Below are 22,472 nucleotides of genomic sequence, written 5' to 3' on the forward strand. Positions count from 1 at the left end.
CACGGACTCTCTGGCGTGTGTGGTGGGTACACGGACTCTCTGGCGTGTGTGGTAGGTACACGACTCTCTGGCGTGTGTGGTGGGTACACGGACTCTCTGGCACGTGTGGTGGGTACACGGACTCTCTGGCGTGTGTGGTGGGTACACGGACTCTCTGGCGTGTGTGGTAGGTACACGGACTATCTGGCGCGTGTGGTGGGTACACGGACTCTCTGGCGTGTGTGGTGGGTACACGGACTCTCTGGCGTGTGTGGTAGGTACACGGACTCTCTGGCGTGTGTGGTGGGTACACGGACTCTCTGGCGTGTGTGGTGGGTACACGACTATCTGGTACATGTGGTGGGTACACGACTATCTGGTACGTGTGGTAGGTATACGACTATCTGGTACGTGTGGTGGGTACACGGACTCTCTGGCGTGTGTGGTGGGTACACGACTATCTGGTACGTGTGGTGGGTACACGGACTCTCTGGCGCGTGTGGTGGGTACACGGACTCTCTGGCGTGTGTGGTGGGTACACGGACTCTCTGGCGTGTGTGGTGGGTACACGACTATCTGGTACGTGTGGTGGGTACACGGACTCTCTGGCGTGTGTGGTGGGTACACGACTATCTGGTACGTGTGGTGGGTACACGACTCTCTGATACGTGTGGTGGGTACACGGACTCTCTGGCGTGTGTGGTGGATACACGACTCTTTGATACGTGTGGTGGGTACACGGACTCTCTGGCGCGTGTGGTGGGTACACGACTATCTGGTACGTGTGGTGGATACACGACTCTTTGATACGTGTGGTGGGTACATGACTATCTGGTACGTGTGGTGGATACACGACTCTTTGATACGTGTGGTGGGTACACGGACTCTCTGGCGCGTGTGGTGGGTACATGACTATCTGGTACGTGTGGTGGGTACACGACTCTTTGATACGTGTGGTGGGTACACGGACTCTCTGGCGCGTGTGGTGGGTACACGACTATCTGGTACGTGTGGTGGGTACACGACTCTCTGGCGCGTGTGGTGGGTACACGACTCTCTGATACGTGTGGTGGGTACACGGACTCTCTGGTACGTGTGGTGGGTACACGGACTCTCTGGCGCGTGTGGTGGGTACACGACTATCTGGTACGTGTGGTGGGTACACGACTCTCTGGCGCATGTGGTGGGTACACGACTATCTGGTACGTGTGGTGGGTACACGGACTCTCTGGCGCATGTGGTGGGTACACGACTATCTGGTACGTGTGGTGGGTACACGACTCTCTGGCGCGTGTGGTGGGTACACGACTCTCTGATACGTGTGGTGGGTACACGGACTCTCTGGTACGTGTGGTGGGTACACGGACTCTCTGGCGCGTGTGGTGGGTACACGGACTCTCTGGCGCGTGTGGTGGGTACACGACTCTCTGATACGTGTGGTGGGTACACGGACTCTCTGGTACGTGTGGTGGGTACACGGCTCTCTGGTACGTGTGGTGGGTACACGACTATCTGGCACGTGTGGTGGGTACACGGCTCTCTGGTACGTGTGGTGGGTACACGGCTCTCTGGTACGTGTGGTGGGTACACGGCTCTCTGGTACGTGTGGTGGGTACACGACTATCTGGCACGTGTGGTGGGTACACGGACCCTGTGTGTGCGGTTGGATCAAACGTGCTCGTGATTTTGTATTTTTACCGGAATCTCTCCTTTTGAAAGTCACCGTCAAACCGCCTTGGGGGGGCGCAGGCAGGGTGGGTGGGGGGGGGATGGGGGGATTCCGTTTCACATCCACAACATGTGTCAGGATTCCGTCACGCGAGCGCGTAAGCGTGTCACGTGAACGCGCCTCTCGGCCCCCACGTGCCATCGACTGGCCTGACACGGGGAAAAAAACCTCGCTCGAGTGATGGCGTTGCGTTCGCGCAAACCACTTGAACCGCTGCGTGCGTTGGCCTTGAGGAGATGTTCAGATTCCGTCGCGCAATAGCGCGCCGTAAATAGTTAATGGCCTTGCCGATCGTCTCCTCACGCTGCGGCGCGAGCGGCGATCAACGCGAAGCGGCGGCCGCCATCACGAGCGCCCGGCCTCATTCCTGCCGCCACCGCCTGGATCTGTCGCGCGCGCGCAGATCTCCGGCTGAAATATTTGCGCGATAGAAGCAAAACAAAATAAAAATTCCCCGCTGTCTGCGAGCACGTCACTTCCGCGCGAGACGAGAGCCGCAGCCTCGCCCCTTTCTTCATTTTTATTCTTTTTTATCCCAATTCCTCTGTTTCCTCCAACATTGCTGAACGGCGTAATTTCGGCCTTAATGCCGTGATTAAGTTTCTTGAACTGAAAAATCACGAGTTCTGGAAATGAAAGGGGGAAGCGTGCGCACATGGAAAAACATTTTTTTTGGTGGAGTTGTAATAGCACAGCTTTTTTTAATTTTTATTTGATGGAGTTAAACCGCAGCCTAATTTGGGCAAATACATTGCCTACTGCCATGTCAAGTATGTCCTCTTGGCATCGTGTCCAATCTGGCACAATTCTGATAATGAAGGCTGCTTGCCCCCGCTGCAGTGTAGGAAAAAGGTAAATGTTGGAATGAGTACAAATCCTATTTATTGCGAGCTTATTCAATTACATCCGCGGCGCAACGAGGGGCGGGTGCCTTGTCTTTCTGCGGAGCGCGAACACCGCTGAGTAATTCTACTTACTCCCGCAACAATGTCCCAGCCGAGGAATAACGCTATTTAAACATGTGTAGGGGTTTCATTGCCTGCAATTATGTGGCCTTAATTGTTTTGAGTTGTTTTAGCAATGCTTGGTAAACGCCCGGGCGAGAGTGACGCTTCGGAGAGAGAGAGTGCCGGGAGAGAGAGTTGTTTGGAGGCCTAGCGGCACCACTCCGACAACCACAGCAGTCGAGATCGCCGCCATGTAACCCCGTTACGTGCCGTGGTCCGTGTGAGTGGAGCGGTGGTGCTGGTGGTTGGCGCCATTGTGAACTCGGCAGAACCCCGGTTCAATTCCCAGCCACGGCTAACATCCTGGGCCCCCCCCGACCTTCACTATTTCGCACTGACCAGCGTGGCATAAGGGGGCGTCAAGTACAGTGATGGCTTTAAAATTTTTTGTTGACTCTCTGTTGTGCATCCTATACCACCTTGTTGTTTAACGTAGTGTTGGGTCTCCCTGACTGAGTGATCGTCGCAAACTCCACTCTATGTTCTGGCAACTCGAGACGGACCACACGGGAGGCTTAGCAGTCTATAAATCATAAACGAACGATGACGACGATTATCCAGCAGTGGACTGACAAGGCGGACTCTGCAAAACCATCATCTGAAGAGGTCTCTTGGAAGTGAGCAGTGGCACGGGAGCGGCGCAATCGCCGCACGTTGGCACTCGTGATTGGGGGAGCGGCAGGGGGGAGGCCCGGAGTGGCTGTGCGTGAGACGTGATTCCAGCACCAGCTCTGCTCATTTGTCTTCCGCCGCGTGGCCTTGGTGCACGGCGGCGGCATCGTCTCACTTCGTTAGGGGCCAGCGTTGCGGGCCCCGGCGCGGCGCCGGCTGATGAACTCTCGCGCGTGAATTATCCGCCCCGTAATTGCCCGGGGACGATTCCGCTCACGCCGCCGTGGGGGCGACGCGTCAGCGCGGGGCTGTCGGGGCTGTGGCCTCCAAAAAGGCTCGCGATTGAAAAAAAGGGAGAGCACGAGGAGAAGTCCAGGCGCTGCATTAAATATCATTTTTGGAACACGTCCCCGGCGATTGAGCCGATCTCTGGGCCGCGACGAACGCGGGGCGGTGGCCGCCCGGCTCCCTGCCCCCCGGGTCGACCCGGCGCGCCGACTCGTGCGGGGAGGCGCCGTTTGGCACCGGCGCGGACAGGATTCGGGGCCCGGCGCTTGCCGTAACCAAGGGAACGAACGTGGTCGCCACCCGCCATCCGTTGGCAATAACTTAATCTGCGAAGAGATTAAAATGTGGTGCACGGCGAGAGAATTAGTTTGATAATCCCGCGCCGCAATTTAATGTTGTAAGCAATTTTGGACACCAAACACAATAATCACGTATTTAATACAGTGTATGATTATGTCAGACATGAGGGTATAAGCCCGCAGGGCTGTTTTTAAAGTCGGTGGTTCCTATTAAAATTCAGTTCACGAGGACGCGCGCTGCCAGCTGAGCGTTCGTCTGAGTGGTTTTGTGCCAAGCATCCCAAGCCATCGGCTCTGCGGGCCGAGCGACTGCCTCCCCCCGGGCACAATCACGCGCCCCCATTTAGGGTGGGGTCACCGTGGAAGTTTGAGTCGGGGAGCATGTTTGTTGTAATAATTAATAGCAATTATTATTATTCATTTACCCAGGAAATATATGCCGAGTCCAAAGACTCGTTTTCAGGAGGGTGCTGCTACATTGGGGGATGTATGGCTAACACCGATGATGTGTGTGTAGTGTGTTCAGCTATCGTAGGAGCCCCATGCAGAACAGGAGGAGAGACCATTACGAACTCCACACAGACAGGCACCCGCGTCAGGAATCGAACCCGGGCCTTTCTTTGAGAGAGATATTGATACTTTATTGTCACTGCTTTAAAGTGTCACTACTTTATAGTGTCACGTTGCGTTGCTATTAAGGACTCAACCTAATGACAACCGACCACATTGATCAAAGGGACACAAGCCAGAGCATAAAGAACTTTGTAAATATGCAATTGCATCGTGTGCTGACATATACCGCTAATCACTTAACCCCCAAAGACAAATACACACTGGAAGGTGTAGATTGTCACAACTGTTAGAGGTGGCCACGGCTTGGGGAGGCTTTCGTACAGCAGTGGATCGATCATGGCTGCTGCTGCTAATGATGATAGTTTTCAACATGTAATTACGATAGTTGTGATACTTTAGAAGCTGCGGGGTTTAGGTTAACAAGTATCAGTCCCAACACAATTAAACACCACTCCACGGAACTCCTTCAGATGTTTATATTGCGTCGCGATGAACACTTGACGAGCACAGGCAGGCCGAGCGAGATGACAAGAGGTGAGCGGAGATCGGATCTTTGTTTTGGGGGGGGGGGTTCCCCGTCCTGGCAGCCACGTCGGGCGCCGTCGCCCGAGTGACGACGGTGCTGCCATGTTCAATCCCTCGTGTTGCTCGGAGGGTTGCCACCTGTCCCGGTTTTGCCAGAACGAGGAGGTGGAGGAGGAGGAGGGGGCAGCCATCCTCGGAAATCTGTCACTCTTCCCGGGACATAAAAAAACGTCCCCATGTTTTTGTTATTATTGCGGAATAATAACAAGTACGATAATAACAAAAATACACCACTCGGAAGATCTAGAAATCATCGCGGCTCAAGGCGTCGATGCCACCACCGCACCTCGCTACCAACACGTGCCACCTTCCACCAGATCCTACAGCTGCTGCACAGGAGACACGCCGTGACCTCCAACATCGGACCTGATAGTCTCCCACCATTTGCTCTTATATCAACTCGCACAGAGAGCCGTAAATCTGCCCTGGCTAGTCTCACACCATCTGTGGTTAGGTCTTCCCGTTGGATGTCGGACTCGCTGCACGCAAGACGACGCATCCACGTGTAGTTTCTTCCCTCTTCTGCTTTTGTGAGATCTTCTTCTGCCCCACGGTACGCCTCCTGTAGTTGTAGCTGAGAAGTGGTAACCCTCGTCCACTCGCTGCAGGGGCGGCCGTGCACGGCAGGCCAGTTGGAGGTGCGGCTGCGGTGGCATTGCACGGAAGCCTCCCAACTCGCCCAGTACCATTCTCTGTAACCCGGCGCCTTGGCCCACGAGTGTGATTTAATTTATTTTATTTTATACCTACGTGACTTTACCGAAAGAACCAAAGAGCACGAGTGTGTTGGTGCAGTTGTACCGCCTGTACCCCGTGTAGCCATGCCACCGAGTGGCCGTGCAAGGCAGCTGTATCCCGGGCATGGGGCCACCACCCGACTTCAGGACGGGAGAGTTCCCCGCTGCCTTCCACGCTCGCCCATGTCGAGGGTGACCAACAGCCAGGCAAGCGGCGCTTTGTCGCGGCTGACCGATATGACCACCGGGATCGGCGGCTCGGCTCGCCGGGTCCCCTCGCTCGCACTCTAAAACGGACTGACAATCTCGTAGCCGTGCACGGCGCCGCGATTCACGTAACAATATCGCTTTGCCGGGTGCGGCACGCGCGGTCTTGAACAGAAAAAGCGAGGAGCGTTGGCCGCCCCGTGGTCCGTGCCCCGACGCCGGACGCAGCGAAGGCCGAGCATCGTGCCGTCAGTTCCTTTTCCGCTGCGAGCGAGCGAAGCGGTCGCGCGCATGGCGCGACGGCTCGTCCGGAGCGACGTTCGTAGTTCCGTCGGCAGCGAGTGTCTCCAAACGCTTTTTCCCCCGCCGTACGGCCGCCTTGCGGCGCCCGCCGCACGGGCAAATGGCGTTTAGGCACAATGGGGCCTGGATGGCGCGGAAGCTCGTGGGGTACATCTCGTTTGGTTCCCGCGCGAGCGAAGAGAAGACTGGGGTGTGTGGCGGCAGGCGCCAACTCGGGGTCGGGGCCAGGGCGGCTACGGCGAGCGGCATGGAGAGACGGCCCCCATACGTGGTTCGTTGGTGGCCTATCGCCACGTAGCTGCTTGTTCTGTACGATTGCGTTATATTTCATATTAAGCATCCCCACGCACACACACAGACATATATTATTTTCGTAACTTATTTATTTTCGTGAAAAGTTGCGATGCCTGCGATTGCCGCCTGGGGAGTTGCGCGGGCCCTGTCACACATGCACTGATTGTGCGAGACAGCGGCATTGTTCAGCGCGCGGACGATCAGGGGTTTACACACTGGCGTGCACGCGCGCGCTTGCCCGTGCACGCTTGTGCGTGTTTCATATCCATATGAGCCAGTGAATGCACGTGTGTGTACGTGCGTGTGTGTACGTGCGAATGTGTCCATGTGTGGGAGAGTATGGAATGATGCACCTGTGAGTGCATAGTCATAAGTGTGTGTATGTGTGTAGCGGTTAGCGCACTGCAATACGAACCCAGTTACCCGAGTTTGATCCCCGCTCACTGCCAACACCAGGAACGATTATCTGAACCGGTCCTGGGCCTCCCCTAGGTCGACTCAGCTGCAAATGAGTACCTAGTGCGGCCGTGCGTGATGTTGGCCATGTGTGCCGTTCTAGTCTTCATAGGTGCTCGCTAAGAACACTTGCCCCAAAAGTCTGTTAAGGCTATATGGGGGATTTTTGTCTTTGTTTTGTTTGTGTGTGTGCACGACAAGCATTTGCGCATCTTCGAGCATGTTTGTGTGCACGTAATTAGTATTTTTGCGAGTGACACATGATTGTGCATCCCTGAATAACCTGTTAGCGCCCTTGCGTGAAGTGCGTTTGTGTCTTTGTGGTTGCAGTTGTTCGCGAATGATTGTGATTGTGTGGGATTTGTGATTTGTGAATCTGTGTGACCGTGCGTCCGCGAGAGCACACGATTGTGATGGCGCGCATCCGTGAGTGTGCGGGATTGCCACCGCGTGCTCGTGCGCGCGCATGTGCGTGTGGTTTGGCGCATCTCAACAAAAACTCAATAAAACCCCGCCTGTCATCCTCGCCGTGCGACCTTCACTGCTCTCGCCTAATCCGCCTGGTAACTACTGTCAATTAGCTCTAATGGAATGAAAAATGGCCAGCTGAAATGACTTCTCTTTCCATTTTCCAAAGCGCTGACAGATACAAATTGAGGTGGCATTTTTTTTTGTCAAATTTTTTTTTCTCTCTGCCCTATTTAAAAAGAAAAGGATTGAAGGGTTTCGCAGCAGGTAGCGAATGAATATTATCGCACACGAGCGCAGCAGCAGAGCCTGGAATTTGCACGCTGTTGCTTCTGGTGACAGTACAGAGGCCCCCGTGGCCCATAAGCCACCTCGGAGGAGGAGAGATCTGTTACGTTGAGAGGATCGGGAGAATGAGAAATGTATTTTGGATTCGTGCGCAATTTACACTTTTTTTTGCGTTGGGAAAAATAAGGGCAGGATTTACAGTTTTGCTAACGCTTGATTACATTTGCTCAGCACCCGCGTGAGCCGCCAGCACGCTTACCGAACGTTTTTGGCCAGAAAAAAAACGCAATCCCCACTGTCAAATGAAACGCGAATGAGCCGCCGAACCATTTACTGCCACCAGCGCAGCACTTGAGCATTTGGTATTTAAGGACGGATAAATAAGGGCAGAATTGGCGGTGACACCCGTCCAGATTACAGAAGACACAGCCATTAAAGGGTCAAACAGCTTGAGGTTATATTCAGATTTTTAGGCCCGGACGTAGATCGATAACGCTTTATGAGCAATACACATTTGTGTAAAGGGGAGAAAAAAAGAAATATATAAAGGTGGGGGGGAGGGGGGCTGTTGTTTCACACTAATGGAGGCTGCTTGCCATGTTGGCTCTTCCTCCTGTCACGTTGCGGGTGGCAGATTGGCGGTGACGGGGGAAGAAGAAAAAGAAAGGGCTTTTTTTTTGGCCGGGTGAGAAAAAAAAACGGAGAAAAGAAACCAAATAAATAAATAATGCGGCCGCGCGTGTGGCGGCAGCGACGGCCCTTCCCGGGGCCGGGACTGCGCACATTGCAGGCCTGTTAGCGGGGAAGAATGTCGCCTATCGATCCGAGCGCCGGTGCACAAGGTAAAAGGGCTCTCGATGCGCGCGGGGCCCCCCCGCCTCCCACCCGCCCCCCTCCCCCCGGAGGCCAAAGCCGCCGCCGCCTCCAAACTTTCAGCTAAACGCGGGCGCGCGCCTTCTACGTGAATTTCACCATAAACAAAATGTGTTTGAGATTTTATTCCCAAACGGTTTTCCCTGCCCCCGGGCGAGTGTGCGCGTAGAAAGTAGGCACCAATTATGAGATTACCATTCCCGCATAAGAAGGGGGTCTGGCCCTGGTGGGTGCAACGCGCAGCCTCGTTGGCGCTCGGCAACGGGCCGATCGCGCTACACGAATATTTTGTTCGTACATCTGTCTGCAAGGCTCGGGGGAGGGCGAGGGCGAGCGTGAGCTTTGGGGGTGCGGGGGGTGCGCCTCTCGAGTTTAATAGTGTGCACACCAGACTCACATCTGGTTCAGACCTTGTGGTGTCAAGGGCCAGCCTTTTAAGCTGAAGGACTCTGTTAATCTCCGACGAAATGCAGCAGCGGTGGCGGCGCTGGGGAGGCCTAATGGTTTTGGTGTGTGTCGGTGTTTGCGGCTGATAGCCAGCAACTGTCACCGTGCACGTGAGCGGCAGGCAAGGCTTGCGAAAGGGCTCGCCGAGACCGGAGTGGCGGGGCCGGCCTAAAATGGTTCGTCTTTTGTCCCTTGACTGGTCTCTTTCTCTACTTGGAATCTGTGATTAGTAGAAGTCTCAGCTGGGACGGGCAGGAATCAGCGGAGGAGGGGGATGGGGGGGGGAGGGAAAGAATCCCTTGTATTGCCCGTCCATTGGGACACAAGCAGCAAGTGGGAGGCCAGCCAAGGCGCTGAGCCAGCACAATTCAATCGGCCGTGGTCAGTTTAAACTGTGAAAATAAAAATCATATTTTATGAGCATAATGAACATTCTGTTCAATTTTTTTATTTTGCCAACCACATAACAGATTTTTCTCCCGATTGCTTGCGTAATTTTCTTAGTCTCCCCTCTTTTTTTTTTTGGCACGCGGGGTAGCAATGTTTATACGTTAAACGCCGGCCGTGGCATATTATGACAAAACGAGCGGGATTAGTACGGCAATTACGTAATTAGGAGGCCTAAAAGAAACATTAGCACCGCTGCGAAACCCTTTCCACCCATAATATTTTCTCTCCCCACCTGGCTTTAATGTAGACGTCAAAGGAAACGGAGTCCAGCCTCGTAAAGTTCCTGACGGCGGACGGTGGCATTGGCCACCGGCGTCCGGCGGAGCGCCGTGACTTGGCACCAGCGATTAGCTCGGCCCGGCGGGGGAGCGCCAGCGCTAGTCTCGTTTTGTGAGAGGGCACGCCGTTGCGTTCGCGGCCACCTCCGCTGTGCCCCCGCGCGGCGGCTGACAGCGCGGAATGCGCCGGTGAATTATGACAAACCGCGCGCTCCCCTCCCGCCGTGCAGGATGCCTGCCCCCACCACCTCCTCCTTCCATGCTCACCCCCAGCGAATGACCCCTAACCTCTCCGACGCCCACACACACTCGCACGGGACACGGGAAGAGCCACACGTGTGTGTGTGCGCGTGCGTGTGATGTTGCACGTGCGAGTGTATTTGTGCACGTGAGTTTGTTTGTACGCGTTGCGCGCGTGCGCGTGTGTTTTGTTGTGGCGGTGATGCAGTGATTGGCGAACTGCGCTGTTAACCCGGTGACCCGGGTTCAATTTCTGGCCACGGCTAACACTGGTGGCGAGTGATATCCGAACTGGTCTGAGGCTCCCCTAGGCGGACTCGGTCTTAATTGAGTACTTTGTGTCACACGTAATCATCAGCATGGGGTGACGGACTAAACTAAACAATTTTTTATTTTACTAGGTAAAGGCGGCTAAGCGTGGGGCTGCCCACATCACTTTCAGAAAGGGCGGCGCCGTGTTGGCCTTCTAAACAAATGCTTGCTCACAGCATTTTGCCCCAACATTCTACATGGAGGCTATATTGGGAGTCTTGGTGATTGCGTCATGCGTGTGTGGAGAGTGGCGATGTGATGGTTAGTGCACCTTGATACAATCTTACCAACTGAGGTTCAACCCCTGCCTATAATTACGTCTTTGCGCTGGAAATCCATGCCGAGTCTGAAGACTCGTTTTTTTGTCAGGAGGGGTCCCCTCTGCATTTCAATGTTTTCCCAACACCAGTGGCACCATGCACGTGATTTTAATTGTGGGAGGAATCCGGAGAATCCGGCGAAAACCCACGCAGAACAGAGGAAGAACATACAAACTCCACGCAGCAAGGTGCCCCGGTCGGGAAGCAAACCCAGGACCTCCTTTAATGCGTGATTTAGGCAAACTGAACAGCAGTTAGTTTATTTTTACTGCATTCCACCTGAGCTTAAAAGTGTTTGTGCGTTGTCTGTGTCCGTCTGCAACCGGGCGAGGGGCTCGATAAACTATCGTAGAAATCATCCCATACGGACGCAACTTTTGTATCAAGTTTGCCGTCAACCATTAGGGAGGGACTCAACCTATTCAACAGTGACCATATTGCAACCGCCCTGCCAACCCGAAAAAGAGCGCCGATTAGTTTTTCCGGACCTGTCCCCCGCATCTTGCCGTGAGTTTTTCCCTGCCTTTGTTGAACGACGTTCCGGCGTGGGAAGTTTGCTCCGCTGTCGCTCTGCGCTCCGGGGGTTGAGTTACAAAAGGGACGAGCGGTAGGGGGTGGGGGGCGGCTCTTCCCTCGTGCGAGCGAGTGGGCGAGCGTGCCCATCTGCGTGTACTCGTCCGCTCTCTCGCGCTGAACGATAGGCTCCCGCGGCTTATATTACCACGAGGCGTGATTGTTTTCAGGCAAGCCTTGATTTATCCCCTCTTCATTTGATTGCATGTCCCAGAAGAAAACAAATAACAATGCCAATATTGTGCCCGCCGTAAATACAAGCGCGGGCGGCGTGCACGCTCGCAGGCGTGCGTGCGCGCGTGTAATTGACCCCCGCCCGGGAGGTTATGTGCGAAGAGAGCTGCCCCCCTCCCTCCACCACTTTCATAGGGTTCCGAAAAATATGGCACGTGAACATTGCGTTGACCTCCCGACCCTGCCGCCACCCCACCACTCCCACCACCCCACCCACCCTGCCATGTGGTCCCCTCTTTCTGAGATGTTTGGGTGTCGTGAGACCGACCGGCTGGGAAGATAGGGAGAGACTGACAACGAGCAGGAAAAGAATTCACTTTCAGAAAGCGCGGCAGCAACAGAGAGGCTGCATCGCGATCCCTGTGGAATTCCCACGACACGTCCACTTCCTCAGACCTGAAATTATGGAAGGCAGCAAAGAAATTGCTGAATGCTGCATAGTTTTTTTGCCTAAGTCTTAAATATGAGACTGTCAAAGTGGCTTTGGCAGATTCTTCTGTCAATCGTCTGAAATGTTAATCGAGAAATGAAAAAAAAAGCAAAGCAACTCGCGATTGCATTTAAATTGTCAAGCGAAGTAATGTGTCTCGCGCCAAGATAAATATTTAAGTCTGTAAATTTTGTATGACCCTCCCCAATAAAAAAAATCTAAAATCGTGTGCGGCAAAACTGCCCGGTGTTCCCGGCGATCGGCAGATATCCACCGCGCCTGGGTCAAGCCGACCCCCCCGGTGAGAGCGAGGATGCCGCGGCTCCCTGCCGCCAGTCACGCGCGGTCGCAGCGCTCCACGAGCCGAGACGGGACCACGGACACCGCGAAAGAAACTTGCGGCATCGGTTTTGGCTGCTCCCTCTTCCGCTCCCCTGCGGGGGTGCGGGGACACATACGACGTATCTCGTCTTGGGGCAGGTTATTTATTTTGTGAATATGATTGTCAGGATTGTTCCGGTGGTGTTTATAGCGCGAAAGAGCGACTGCATGTGATGAGCCGAGACGAGATCTGCACGCTCACAAACGAAAAGCGGTCAGTTTGTTTTTGTTTCCCCTGCGCCTGGAGCCACCTGCGGAACGACGATGACGACAACCATCCAAACTTGTCCCTCGGCAGCGGCGCTCCCGCGTCACATGTCCTTCTTGCCTGCTCTCCTCCGTGTCCCGCATCGTCAGCGTCTCCCATCCTCCGCCTCTCCCGTCCTATCTCCCATCTCCGCCACCTCCCGTTCTCCGTGTCCCTGTCCGCCGCTGGGATCCGCCGGGTAATCCGCGTGGGTTTCCCTTGGTGCCGGAACAACGGCGGTTCTCGAGTTTCACGGTCGCGCGGTGTCGGTGCGCGAGGACTGCAGGCGAGCCGGGCGAGGAGGCCGAGGGTGGCGCCGAATTGTCCGGAAATGACAAGTTCCTCGGCGTGGATGGCAGCCTGGAGGAGCAGAAGGCCGGAGACAAGGACCTGGGTACGTTGACCCCCCCCGCCGCCGGCATCTCCGACACGCATGCATCACGCCGCTCTGGTCATGAGGCCTGCGGAGAGCACGCTCCGCTCGTCACTGTGGTCGTGCGTGGTGGTGGTGGCCGAGGGTTGATGGATTAGACTACCTTCGCTGCCTCCACAGTGCCGGATTACATGCGTGCGCCACCACCGCCCGCCACCGCCGTATAACAATCCGTCTTTGTTCTACGGTGGTGGCGCATGCCTCCAATTCAGAACTATGCAGGCTGTGAGGGTTGGTGTGGAACAACCTGACCCTGCGGGCGTCTAGGAGGTGCCATACCCTGGCTTTGCCAGGAGAAGTCGTTTTGGCAAATGTGGACTGATCCCCCTCTGTTCCTTGTGCACGGGTTCGAGTGTCCCCCCTCCCCTTCCACATGAAACTTTTCTCCAGGTGCTCAGATTTCCTGTAGAAGCTCGCTAATTGGCTGAAACCATCTTGATATGTAGAGGACCCCTGTCGAGCTTAAGCAGTTGGTGGTGCCAGATCATCGCCTGGCTGCTGCTGCCGCCTGCCTGCTCATCTGTGGCTCCGCTTCGTGCCTTTTGAATCGTTCTCTCTCTTCGAGAGCGAGCGAATACTGCGCGGTGCATTACAAGTTGACATTATTATATATATACAATGTGTGTGGCGGTTAGCACGCTGCGCTACGAACCCAGCGACCTGAGTTCGATTCCTGCTCACGGTCAACACCAGTGACGGTTATCTGTACCGGTCATAGGCCTCCCCTAGGTCGCCTCAGCCTCAAATGAGTACCGCGTGCAGTGTGTAAATATCGCTACTGGGGAGACAAAGGCGGTCGGACATGGTGCTGGCCACCCACCCCCTCGTGTGCCGTGCCAGCCTTCATAGGTGCTCGCTAGTAGCTCTTGCCCCCATACAGCCTGTGTCTGCTGTAGCTTTGGTTTCGCAGTGGTTGGCGCGCTGCTCTGTGAACCCAGCGACCCAGGTTCAACAGTGAATGATATCGGATTGGGTGCTGGGCCTCCTCTGGGTTTACTGAGTCTTAAATCACATATTTTGTTTAAATGGGACTTTTATGTTTGTATGTACGTTAAACTTCTTTCGCACCGTACATAGCCAACCGTGCTATTCGGAGGTGCGTAATCATAAATAGTGATTACCAGTGGCGGCTCCTACAAAATCTCTCAGGGGGGGCAAATGTCTGGATGATTGATAAGGATAAGGTCCACCCATGCAATGAATAAATTAACAGCTTAAGCATGTAAAGGCAACTTCACTTCTTTAATATTAATGAAAAATAAAGTGACTCTTACAATACATCTTGTTTGTTTATATACTCACTATTAAAACAAACCACTAAAGTTTATTTTATTAAAGATTCCACTAGGTGGCGATAAATTATATTGTTGGATGAAACGTGCTTACGTATGATGACGTTAGCACGTATGATGACGTAAGCACGTTAGTGCATGCCCTCCCGGAAGCCATAGAGAATGCATTGCAGCGCCCCCGTTCGAAAAAAAACATCTTTGAATGTAAGTCTATGGGGCCACTCGGGGCGATTCTCACCCGTAGTGAAATCGCCCAAAAAGAGGCGGTACTCCACAGAACGTGACATGACGCTGATTGGACTATATCCAGCGGCATAGTGACGGCTAGCGTGACTCTGTGGCTGAATGACATTGGTGGTGCGTCGCCCAATCGCCCTAATGAAGAAACCGCCCCTGGTGATTACCCTTTGTCAAATCACTGCTGGGTGAAGGCCACTCCTCGCCATATCGGTTGTGGTGAAGGTTGTTTGGCCATACTTCGCCACATCCGTCAATGTAAGTTAGCGATGTGGGGGGGGGGACCTTGACCAGAAATCAAACCCCGGGCCACCGAATCGGTAGGCTGGTGCGCCAACTATTGCACACAATACCCCTACTTATATTTTAGTTTCAAAGTTTTAAAACACATCTGTGTGGGGCACGCACACACACACAGACAGCACGTGCTCTTGCCGTGCAGCGGGACGTTACACTTCGAGAGTTTTCTTCTTTTAAATGAAGTGGGGTACACAATGTGCGGCTAGGCCGAACTTTTCTGTTACCTGGGGTGCCCGCCGCAGAGCCCTGTGTGTGTGTTTAGCTTATCTGAGGGTTGCAAAAATCGGGCGATAATTTGTGAAAAGTAATTGGTCCACCGCCCGCCCGCCCACCCGGCCAACTGGCCAACTGGCCGGGGCCCGGCTCGTTCCGCCGGACGACGCTTGCGAGCGGTGAGCGTGGACTGCGGCCGACGTGCGGGCGTATTGAACGTTGGCTAAACGAATTCAGCCCTCACCATTTGTAAAATATAAAATAAGGTGTTTGACTGTGCCTGACAAGGCCAAGAAATTACATTTGACATCGACAGACCCCCCCCCTCTCCGGGTTATTTTCCTGACAGTCTCATTAAAAGAGACTAATTTAACCCGTTTTTAATATTAATGAAAATCCAGGGGTAATGAAGGCGGCATTCCACTCCATCTCGCCCTGTCCGCTCCCGTGCTGCTGGTTTTTGAAAGTCTCACATCGCATGATTCATGCTTTTCAAGCCACTGCTCTGCTGCAGAGTGGCAGTGCTGATAAAATATTACTGTTGCATTTGAGTTGATCGGTCCTGCGCAGCTGAGCTGTTGTTCCCATAACATGCCGATCACAAGTGATTTAGATCCGGCTTGACGTGTTCAGCATAAAATTTCCGCATCCGAACCTTACCATTCATGAATTATTCCTCCAGGCTTTTTAACTCGGCGTTATTAAAGCATTTGAAAGTGGGTCACACTCGTGGTGCGCCCCCCCCCCCTCCGCGTGGCCCCTCCAGCCTCTCCCCTCTGCATGTAGGTGGTCCCCCCCAGCCTTTGCTTACAGATACACGTGTTGTTTTAGGCCCTACTCAATGTACACAGTCCGCCAATGATAAACAGACCGCGGATGGGAACCAAACCGCACGGGGTGGCTGGTGGTGGGGGGTGGTAGAGAAGCGCGACCCCCCCCCTCCCCGTCAAAGAGGACACGGCCGGGTTCGCCATCTCATTTCCCTAATGTACTTGTTTAGGCGTCGGACAAAATAGCGCGCGGACACGAGTGGACAAATCGCGCCGCGCTCGCCCCCTCGCTCGCTCTCCCTGCCCCTCGTGCTCCCATCTCCCTTTCGCTTTGTCTGCCATTTACACACCGCCGACGCATCGCCTCCAGCGACACTGGCCGCCCAGACTGACACGCTCTATAAATTTCTATCTGCCATTACCTTCGTGTGCACCCTGACCACCGGTGGCAAAGGGGCCATGTCCACGGTTTTGCCGAAGCTTGGCAGCGGCGCTGGCGGCGGCGGCGGCGGTGGTGGCGGTGGTGGTGGCATCACCCTCGTGTGTTTTGTGGTTGCATGTCTGTGTGCGTCCCACGCCGGACAGGGTCGGGTTGTGTGTGCGTGCGCACGTGGGGTCAGGAGGGTGGAGGAGGGAGATAGCGAGGAGGGGGGCTGAGGGAGGGTGGGGGGGTGTCGTGGCTTTTACTGGACCTGACATTTCAATGTCTGGAGCTGTCTGGGTCACGTGTGGTTAAATCAACCCTGTGTGGCGGCGCTCGTCGTGGCTCTGGGGTGGCTGCTGGTTCTGGTGGAACATGGCAGAGTCTTGCTGCGGTCTGTGTCGTGCCATTATTCTGAGTCCACGTCAAGACCACCCAAAGCATAATTCCTCACTCGATATTTTCTGGCCCCGCTGCTAGACGGAACTCGGCTTTTGACAAGTAGCCACAGCCAGTGGCAGAGGTGTACTGGATGCGGTGTGCTGGGTGCAGAAATATTCAGCGGAGCAGCAACCCGGACAGGCCGCACTGCTATTAAGCTGTGAAGCCACCTATTAAGCATATACACTTTAATTCCAAACAATATGGGTTTTTAGTATATAATTTGGAACCATTCTCATTAAGTTGATGTTTTCACTTGGCAGTGCTGACACGTCTTTATTTTATAAAAACAACTCGTTTGTATTTATTTTCTTCTGTCTACGTGGCCGCGCAGCGCTGTGTGTGAGCGAGGCCTCTGGCGGACGGCGGTACGGTCACCGCGGTAAACATGTACACACACACACGCACGCGCACACACACGCACGCGCACGCACGCACACGCACACGCGCGCGCGCGTATGCGTGCGCAGAGAGAAGCCAGCCACATTTGGTCACGTCCCATCACTCGACGCCCGGTGGCACGTGCGCTCGAGCTGCGTGGCCCCGATTGCAGGGACAGCGATTATTTTTTTTCACGGATGACGAATCGCTGACGTTGTGAATCCTAACACCTGCCGGCACGGCAGTCCCGCCGGTGGGTCCATCGCCTACACAAGGGTGCGGCCTAACGGCGCCCGCCCGCTTTCCATCCCGCCCCGTTCGGTTCGCGGCCGACTTATAAATCCCGGGCCCTTCATTTATTATTTAGCGGCAGCGAATGCACACAGACTATCAAGCCGAGGCTTGAAGTGCGGACACGGAATATGACTGGAGGGGTGGATTTTTCCCGCACGTGGCACCAGACGCCTCGCAACGTGTCAATTAGTGCGGCAGTCAAGGCCAGAGGAAGCGTACGCGAAAATAATAATAATAAAACTCCCGGCAGCTGCGGAATAGATTTTAGAATTTTTTGTATCCCCTTTTGTTATCGGAGGGTTGATGGGCGGTGGCATCTGTCAATCAGCGCCGCCGAGCGTGGAGCCAGCGTTTGCCCCCCCCCCCGCCATCTCGTCCGCCCCGACCGCAGGAGCTCCCTCGATCCGAGCCGACTCCCGCCAAGGCCGCACGAGCGTCGTCGTCTTTCAGACGAACAGAAAAAAAACGCGCGATGCAAAATCACGGCTTCCACATTCGGCAAAACGGCAACACAATTTCTGCCGAGGCTATTTTGGTCCGAAAATCTGCCACGTGGGGCCGTATCCAGTCGAGCACCTGGCGCGGTTCGCGTTTTTATTTGCTGCTGTGGGTCACGAGCTTCGAATCCTTTCGCCAGCGACGTCCATCTACCGAGATCACAAAGCCATCCTCCAATGCTTCCGCTGAGCCATCACGTTCATTTGGCCACTGTATTGTAACCTGATCCCTTTTTCCGCACTGTTTAAAGAAGTATATACACGTTGTATATCGTCGATGTGAAGCCGTTATTTATTCCAAAGGATAATTTTCCATATAATTTGTTTGCTTGAATAAAAATGCTAAACAAAGCTTTTGTCTAGCATCCTCCCAGTGCTTAGCTGGCATAATTTTGATTTTACCAATTTCAAGGTGATTAAGCAAAGTTATTCGTTTTCGGCTGTAATTTCTGAACAACTCGTATAATTTTTTTAATAGCACACGACCCTTCAAATGCACTGTTTTATATAATCGCCTGGCCCTATAACGGTTTACTCATTTATATTCATTACGAGTGGTTGTCTCCTGCAGAAAACTTGATAGATTTTAATTGGAAATGTTAAAAAACAATTTTTCCATACCATGAGCTTTAATGGGGCAATTGAGAGTGCCTTAATGTGGGTGCCAGAGGCTCTCGCTGCTGTACGTTACCCATATGTTAATTCGGCCAATTAACCACATGCTGGTAGCGGTTTTTTTCTTCCCCAATAAGAAGTCAAAACGCATCATTCTCTTAGCCCTCACCAGTGTCGCGAGCTTATTAATCACATTGGCACAGGCATGCGGACTCCCACCCAGCCCAACCGCTGCCCCCTACATCCCAATCCCCCAGCCTCCAACCTCCTCTCACTCTTTCCCACCGAAGAGGCCGCATTCTTAAAAACTCATTTAGGCCAGCTATGCAAATCCTGGGCAAGGGGAAGGGAGAGAAAGTGAGAGAGGGAGGGCGAGCTGGCGAGTGGCTCACTCACTGTACGCAGCCCCTGCGTAATTCTAAACGGCATGTAAAGAGCGATGCAATAAAAATTCCCGAGATGGCTGAAGAATCTCTGGGGTGGGAACTTTCCGCGGCGGGACCCACAGCTGTGGCAGCAAATTACCACCCCTTCTGTGGCAAACAGAACCATTGTTTATCAAATCCACTTTCATTTTTATTCCTCCCATGTCTCACTTCATGCTAAATTAAGTTTTTATAATTGTGTTTTGTTAATCTGCATTTTTTTTGTAGCTTGGGTCATATGGCCCCAGTGCCTGTACTGGATTTAGTTTTCATGATTTAGTTTTTTATGATCTTGGGCTTGAGGACGATTTCGGCAAGTGCGGAGCGGTTGCCGCGTCGGAAAATTGGCAGCGAGCGTAGCGGCCGTCACCTCCCGCGGGTTTCCGCAGCGTCCTCCAGCTACTGCGTCTCAACTCCAGCCTTCGCTCATCATTTCTGCTTGGCTTTCTCGACCGTTCAAAGCAACTGATTGGCTCAATGGTTTACAGCTGACTCTCGAAAAGTCGTTCTGCAACGGCCACCAGAAGCAGAAGAAGAAGACAATGACGACTCGTTGCACATCACACTCTCTCACTGTAGACTCGTCAAGTGCTACCGCACTGTGCTACATGCCCACGGCCAAACAGAGGACCGATTGCCAGCCCACAGGGTAACATAAGTGGCGAGCGATATCCGAACTGGTTCTGGGTGGCCCTTTTCACCAACTGTACTTCACTAACATGGTTGAAGTATGGCTAAACAACTCATGTCACCGACACAGCGATTGGAGGTCTTCATCCAGAAATGGTTTTCAAAGATGCGTTTGTTTTTTGTAATGTTGCACGGGGCGTTTTTAGAACGAGGCCGCACGGCTCTGCTCACCGCAATCCCTGGGCACGACATTCTCTTTCCAGGCAGCCAGCAAATAGCAGAATTCGGGACTAGCCCGACGATCGGGAGCAGTGTGCGCCGGTACGTTCCCTCAATAACGAACGGCCCAATTTGCTCACGTGAACCTCGTTCATGAGCGGGCCCCCCCCCCCTCCGCGTTTGTGCGAGAATGAGTTACAGCCGCCGGCTTCCGCGCCGTCTCTAAGCGCACGTTGAATCTAAAAAAAAATCACAGCATTCGTCACCCGGCGCTCCCAGGATTGGTTGCCAACAGACGTGCTTGATCACGCTGTCAGATTTTTGACAACACAATTTAGAAATATTTGTTAATTTGACGGAAAACGAAAGCAAAGTGTGGGTAATGACTCCTTTCATTAATCACGTTTGATAATAGATGGTGGCACTGCGTCGACGCGCGATTGTTATTTTTGTTGTAAGCCGGGGACACGGATTCCTTTGTTATTGCTGGCGTGCCTCCGGTGCGGGGAACGTGTTGTGTTTTGAGAGGCCTTCAAAGCCGTGAGCGGAGCTAAAATATGACGGCGATGCGATTTGCGCGACTCGCGCGCGGAGAGAGCACTCGTGCCCGCGCGGGCACGCTGCCACGGGAGGGCTGTTTGACTTGGCCGCCGCCGTGCTCGCGCCGACTTCAAACGGCGCGCGACATTCTCCAGCGTCCGTCGGGCAGCACGCGCGCCGCCCGACTCGCGCTCAAGGGTTGCGCAACGCACACGGCATCGAAAAGTTTTTTTTAAAAGCTGCCGATTGGTTTACGCAAGGACTCTGGCTCTCCTGTTTGCAAGGTTGAACGCGTTTTGCAGTTTTTACCCTTTGTCGCGGTATTCCTTACAGATTTCTCTCTAATTAAAAAATAATGCGACGGGCGTTAACATCGGAACTGCAGCGGGGCTTAGCTGGCTATCGAGTGCGCAGGCAGTGCAACTGGACCGGGGCCCACGGCCAGAAGGGCTTGGGTGCCGCGCGCTACTTCGAGGAGTGAAATTGGACGGGTGTGGGGCCCATTTTCATTTCTCACTTAAACGGGCCCCGCCATGCCCAGCGCATCACCGCACTGAACGTGCACTCTGCGTCCGAACTCGAATCTAACCGCTGAGCAGGTCGACCAACTGCAGTGTCGCTCACTGCCGCGAGTCCACGCAGAGACGTTGTTGCTTCTGAAGACGCACGACACAGCCACCGTTTGTGTAATGTTTGCTGGCTCGATTCCCATTTTCGACTGCTCGACTGTACTGGTATACTTTATTTTTTATATATTCACCCACATGCCTTAAATGGTCTCAGTTCATTGTTGTATGGAAAAGCACGAGCAATTTTGCGCAAATGAAATAAATGTGTCGAAGCCCTGAATGTCACATTAATGTCAGAGCCTGCACGCGTGAGGCGTGCAAGGCACGCGTGCGCCAGTGCCATCACTGCCGTCCTTGTAGATCCGCTCGGCCGTGGATTGCCAACCATTGAAAGCCGCCTTTTGTGGTCACAATGATCAGCACTCAAAAGTTTAATCTTTGTGACATACCAATATCTTCAGTGTCCTCGAGCTAACATTCACAATGATTATCCCCATGCTTGCCTCTTTGAATAATCACAGCGCTATTTTGCGTACGAACCGAGGCTGCGCGGGCCCCTCTGTCGCCCGTATTGGCTTTGTCCACGCAAAGCTTTGTCTCTTGCGGTCATTTTACCTTAATGCAAAATTCCACCCGATTGGCGTTTTCCTTTGAGTGCCGAGGATAGCGAATCAATTAAGAGGTTATTTAATTATATTGCATCAATGGGAAGAAGCAAAGGGGGAGGATGATGAACAGTAATCATTAATATACTGACGAGTGTACTCGGTGAGCTGTGGATCAGGACTTCTTTGTGCGGGTCTTAACCCGGACCCTCATTTCCTGTAGCCGATGCTCTCGGCTATTATTAACCAATAAGACCACCGCGTGCATCGCCCAGCAATCGATACATCTCTCAACTGCTTCTCCCCCCCCCCCACCACCCTAATTCCGTCGCGAGCAAGCCAGCCCACTTGCTGACGTGTTGCATTTCATTGTCGTGTCTTGTCTGTCGTGGTGGTGACGGCGGTGGCGGCAACGGGTGGCGGTGGCGGCGGCTATGGTGGTGGCGGTGGATCTGGCAGCCACGGGCTTTGCTGGGAAGGAGCAGCCGGGGAAATCTCCCATCGGGAAGCGCCCGTCGCTGCCGGATGGCGCCGAGGACCTGGGTCCTGCAAAGAGGCCCAAGCCCCTGGAGGACAAAACCCCGGCTCATGAGCAGGTGCCAGCGCGTTCCCCACGTTTAAACGCACCATGTCGACGAGCCGCCCCCTCCTCGCTCACTCGCGCCCCAAGCCGACGGCGTGCACCCACGGCCCTCGATCACACGAACTCTGCCGTCCTCTTATCTCGCGCCGCCATCATCACAAAAGGGTGCTTCCCCATCGGCAGGAATGACCGACCGGCGGCTGCCCCTTCACGAACCTGCTGCTGGTACAAGTTCATCTTTGAAATCACATTAGTTTACACATTAGTTTAGAGCATGTGAAGTGCTGTATAAAACCACATCAGCAGCAGCTTGATCAATCTACTGCTGCATGAAGGCCTCCCCAAGCCATCTCTCCCGATCCCTCGATGTAATGAATCCACTCGGCATCCGGGTGCG

At 53.9% G+C, this 22,472-nt stretch overlaps 1 protein-coding gene across 3 annotated transcripts in view; it reads left to right on the forward strand.

The window, feature by feature from the left end:
• ZFHX3 (zinc finger homeobox 3) overlaps window positions 1–22,472 on the forward strand; it is a 127,043-nt gene that overhangs the window by 88,715 nt on the left and 15,856 nt on the right. For all 3 annotated transcript variants that reach the window (XM_078606844.1, XM_078606846.1, XM_078606845.1), the window contains 2 exons: window positions 12,897–13,004; window positions 21,952–22,088. In XM_078606844.1, the coding sequence (XP_078462970.1) occupies window positions 12,897–13,004; window positions 21,952–22,088 (245 nt within the window). The remainder of the gene's footprint in view (window positions 1–12,896; window positions 13,005–21,951; window positions 22,089–22,472) is intronic.

This window comes from Lampetra planeri, chromosome 26 (genome assembly GCF_965212315.1).
Source record: "Lampetra planeri chromosome 26, kcLamPlan1.2.h2, whole genome shotgun sequence".
NCBI classification, from domain to species: domain Eukaryota; kingdom Metazoa; phylum Chordata; class Hyperoartia; order Petromyzontiformes; family Petromyzontidae; genus Lampetra; species Lampetra planeri.